Below are 3,436 nucleotides of genomic sequence, written 5' to 3'. Positions count from 1 at the left end.
TGCGCTTCCAGCCCTGGGCAACCTAGACGTACTCTTTAACCCATCTAAGGCAGGTTGCGTCTTGCTAGCCGCCTCGAGTACGCTGTCGTGATGCATATCGAGCCTACCAGTAGTCTGTTTGCGCTTCTTATACACACATGAAATGACATTGACATAACTAGTCGCGATTGGTAGCGGCGTCCCTTTGCCAGCGAGGTGCATGCGCCACTGCCACCCGCGTCGAGGAGGTTCGACAGCGAGCCGGAGGTCGGCGACAACCTTGAACTGAGTGGCCTTGGAAAACCGTGGACACGATGCACCTCTACGGCCGGTATCTCTTCTCGCCGACGGCCAAGCTTATGCCGACTCAATGCACGAGCGACGGGTGGGCAATGTACGTCGTGGGGGGATCACATTTTCGTTCAAGTAGCACCTCGGACGGCGAGCGCATCACAATCACGAAGATCGTTGTGCACCTCAAGCAGCTCAACGCGGACACAATGGCTCACGACTTCGTAATCCTCGAGCGGTCCAAGGTGTCGCCGGTCGAGATTGCGTTCAAGGACGACGCACTCGGTGCCATGCAAGGGAATAAATAAGAGGGTGGCCATCGACTCAAATTTCAAGATATTTTTATTCGAAATGCCAGTTCTAACGTTGAGGTAGCGTAGTTTTATTCCACCGCGTGAGAGATTGGAAGCCGCCGGATACCTTCCGGACTTGGATGCCACTGGATTGCTCATCACGATGTCGACAAGGCGAGGCGAGATGAGCGATCCATTGCCGGCGATAGACCGACGCACGCATGTAATATGAAGGATAATCGGTCAATTAGTCTTGGTGCCATGGGTGTTGGCCGGCCTGTCTCGTTTTACCGGTCATCCGGATACGAGGCCAATCAAGTGGGCTCGTCGATTGCCACTTTGCCCTCTTGGCGGCGATGTCGGACGACGCCGACCTCTTTGCCTTTGTGCAAGGGATCATGCTACCTCACTGCTTTAGCCACAAGAGCCAAGGCACGGACTTGCGCATGGCAATCCACGGTATCGACGTCGACTGGCCGCTGGCACCCGCGCACGCTGCCGCCTTGATGACGGCGGACCAGCTGCGCGTGCTTCCGCCGGCCGCCGTCACGTCCTGCGCCCATCTCGACAACCAAGACGAATGGCGTCACGTGCTCGCTCGACTGAAGCTGAATGTCTCGCACCCATTCCATGTCGAGCTTGCGCATGTGGCCCTTGACAGCGTCGGGTCGGCGGCAGCGCTTCGGGCCCCAAACGGCCCACCACGCACGTTTGCGACGCTGCTGTATATGTGCCCGTCTGACTGCGTTGGCGGCGCCGTCACCGTCACATTCGACGACTGGACGACGACGTTCGACGGACTCCACGGAGAGTATATGGTCTACTTCAACACATGCACTGTCTCGGTAGCACCCATTGTTTCTGGCACCCGCGGGGTCCTCGCCTACCACGTCGCCTACCACGAGTTGACGCGCGAGGCTGCCATGGTGTGGGCGCCGCCGCCGCTGCCGTCGCGCGCCCAGATAGACCAAGCGATTGCCAATCAAGCCGACGAAGACTACTGCGCGATGCAGGTCGTGCTGGAAACCCCCTGCGCTGCGCCGCGGTTCGAGACACTTGACGGCCGCGACAAGGCGATCGTCGACTGGCTTTTGCGCGCTGGCTGCTTTGATATGGCGTTTATGCGTGTGGGTGAGTACCACACGCACGTCTGGAGGGATGGCTCTGAGACACCGACATACCCGATTCCGCTCCTTGACGCGACGTTCCATCCGCAATGTGCGACGCCAGCGCTCGTGCAAGAGGCCTGTCGATGGCGCTCCATGTCCGAGTACCTCTACGACGATGTGACTGCCTTCTACGAGATGGACCCGACTCTGGCCTGCCTCGTCTTTTGGCCCAAGGCCAACCGATTGACGCTGCTGGGTCTGCCGCGGACGCTGCGTCTGCTGCACTCCATCGTGTTTGATAAAACCGACCACGACAACCTCGGGTACAGCTCGCGACTTGCGCTCTTTGCGGCTGCGACGCGCCTCTTCATCTCGGACACGCCGGGGCCGCGCCAAGACGAACGCACGGACGAGATGCTTTTGGAGATGGCGTGTCTCCTCTACGACTACGGCGACGCCGCGCTCTTGGGTGAATTCCTGTCCGAGCGCGAGTGGGATGGGCAGGACGACATGGCGGCTGTGGTCGCGATGGCCGTCGACCGGTTTGGCCGCGCGGCCATGGAAGCACCCTTGCGCAACCTTAGCGCGTTCACATCTGCGCGGTTCCGCTACAAAGTGCTGGAGCATTTGACGCAAGACAACGATTCGCAGCACGCATCGTGGCTCTATGACATTGCGCATGGCTGGTGGGCTGGTGCGCGCAACTCTGTGGCCTACCCATACATGCCGCCAACGGAAGGCAAGCTCGTCGGCGCTCTCCAGCTCGAAGCGTGGCTGCACGCCCATGTGATTACACCGGACGTCCGAGCTCTCTTGGCACTGCGCCTTCCATTGGATGTCATCACCGGCATTGGCGCAGCACTCGTCAACGTGCCGCCGCTGCTACAAGTTCTGAGCAATCATCCCAAGGGCGTCCGTATGCTTCCATCAGCCTTGTGGGCAGTGCGGACGATCGCGCTGCCACCAGCCCTGCACCGCGCCTATGTCGATCTCGCGGTTCGTTGCTGTTGCGATGGCGACGCGACCAACGATGCTGGGCTGGCATATCTGCTGCTGCTCACCTCCGGCTCAGACGCGTTCGAGGTCGTCGCAGCGGTGGCAACCAGTCGGCGCTCGAGCGGCCGATTCCAGCGCACGCTGCAAGCGAATGTGACGTTTTCTGCAGAGCAGACGATCGCTCTTCGCCCATTCATTTCTCGCTAGCGTTAACGTTGGTCATTTGCCGAAATGAGACATTTTTGGACAATGATGTACATTACCGGAGAGTATATTGTTGCATGAAATTTGTTGCTGTGGCCAGCACGGTTTTCTACAAGGATGCAGACCTTGAATCGCCCAAGAGACGAGAACATGGGCGACCTGCGATCATTCGATGCGGGCGCGCCATCGAGCTGCATGGGGATCTCGGAGCACCAAGTCCGGAAAAACTCCGGGAAGTTCCGGGTTCCACTGAAAACAAAAACGACCAAGTCCGTTGGTCGGTCAGCGCTCCAGCAGCAGCATGCGCTTGCGCTTCCACGTGTCCCTCGACGCGTCCAACGAGATCAGCTTCAAGGCGCTCAAGGCCACGCTAGCCGAGGACGCGCCGCCGGTCGAGGATGCGCCATTCGACGCACCTGCGCTGCCGCACGAAGACGGGCCGCCATCCACGCCACCGCTCGTGCCCGCGCGTCCGAGCCGTGGCAAGTTCAACATCATCGAGCACCTCGAGCAGCGCTATGGCCGTGGCGGTCCGCTCGATATGAAGGACACGGTCGTGCGCAA

At 59.9% G+C, this 3,436-nt stretch overlaps 3 protein-coding genes across 3 annotated transcripts; all 3 read left to right on the top strand.

The window, feature by feature from the left end:
* Positions 1-409: 409 nt before the first annotated feature.
* Positions 410-578, top strand: SPRG_17758 (hypothetical protein; the record flags this gene model as incomplete). Its single annotated transcript, XM_012357150.1, has 1 exon — positions 410-578. A coding segment is annotated over one exon (169 nt), but the record flags the coding sequence as incomplete, so codon positions are not given.
* A 341-nt stretch (positions 579-919) lies between these two features.
* Positions 920-2,875, top strand: SPRG_17757 (hypothetical protein; the record flags this gene model as incomplete). The annotated part of the gene is made up of 1 exon (XM_012357149.1): positions 920-2,875. One exon carries the CDS (start codon positions 920-922, stop codon positions 2,873-2,875), a length of 1,956 nt encoding a protein of 651 aa, XP_012212539.1.
* Positions 2,876-3,173: 298 nt separating this feature from the next.
* On the top strand, positions 3,174-3,428 carry SPRG_17756 (hypothetical protein; the record flags this gene model as incomplete). The annotated part of the gene is made up of 1 exon (XM_012357148.1): positions 3,174-3,428. A coding segment is annotated over one exon (255 nt), but the record flags the coding sequence as incomplete, so codon positions are not given.
* Positions 3,429-3,436: the final 8 nt, after the last annotated feature.

Source organism: Saprolegnia parasitica (genome assembly GCF_000151545.1).
Source record: "Saprolegnia parasitica CBS 223.65 unplaced genomic scaffold supercont2.758, whole genome shotgun sequence".
Lineage (NCBI taxonomy): Eukaryota > Oomycota > Saprolegniomycetes > Saprolegniales > Saprolegniaceae > Saprolegnia > Saprolegnia parasitica.
This window is presented reverse-complemented; position numbering and strand designations above follow the sequence as displayed.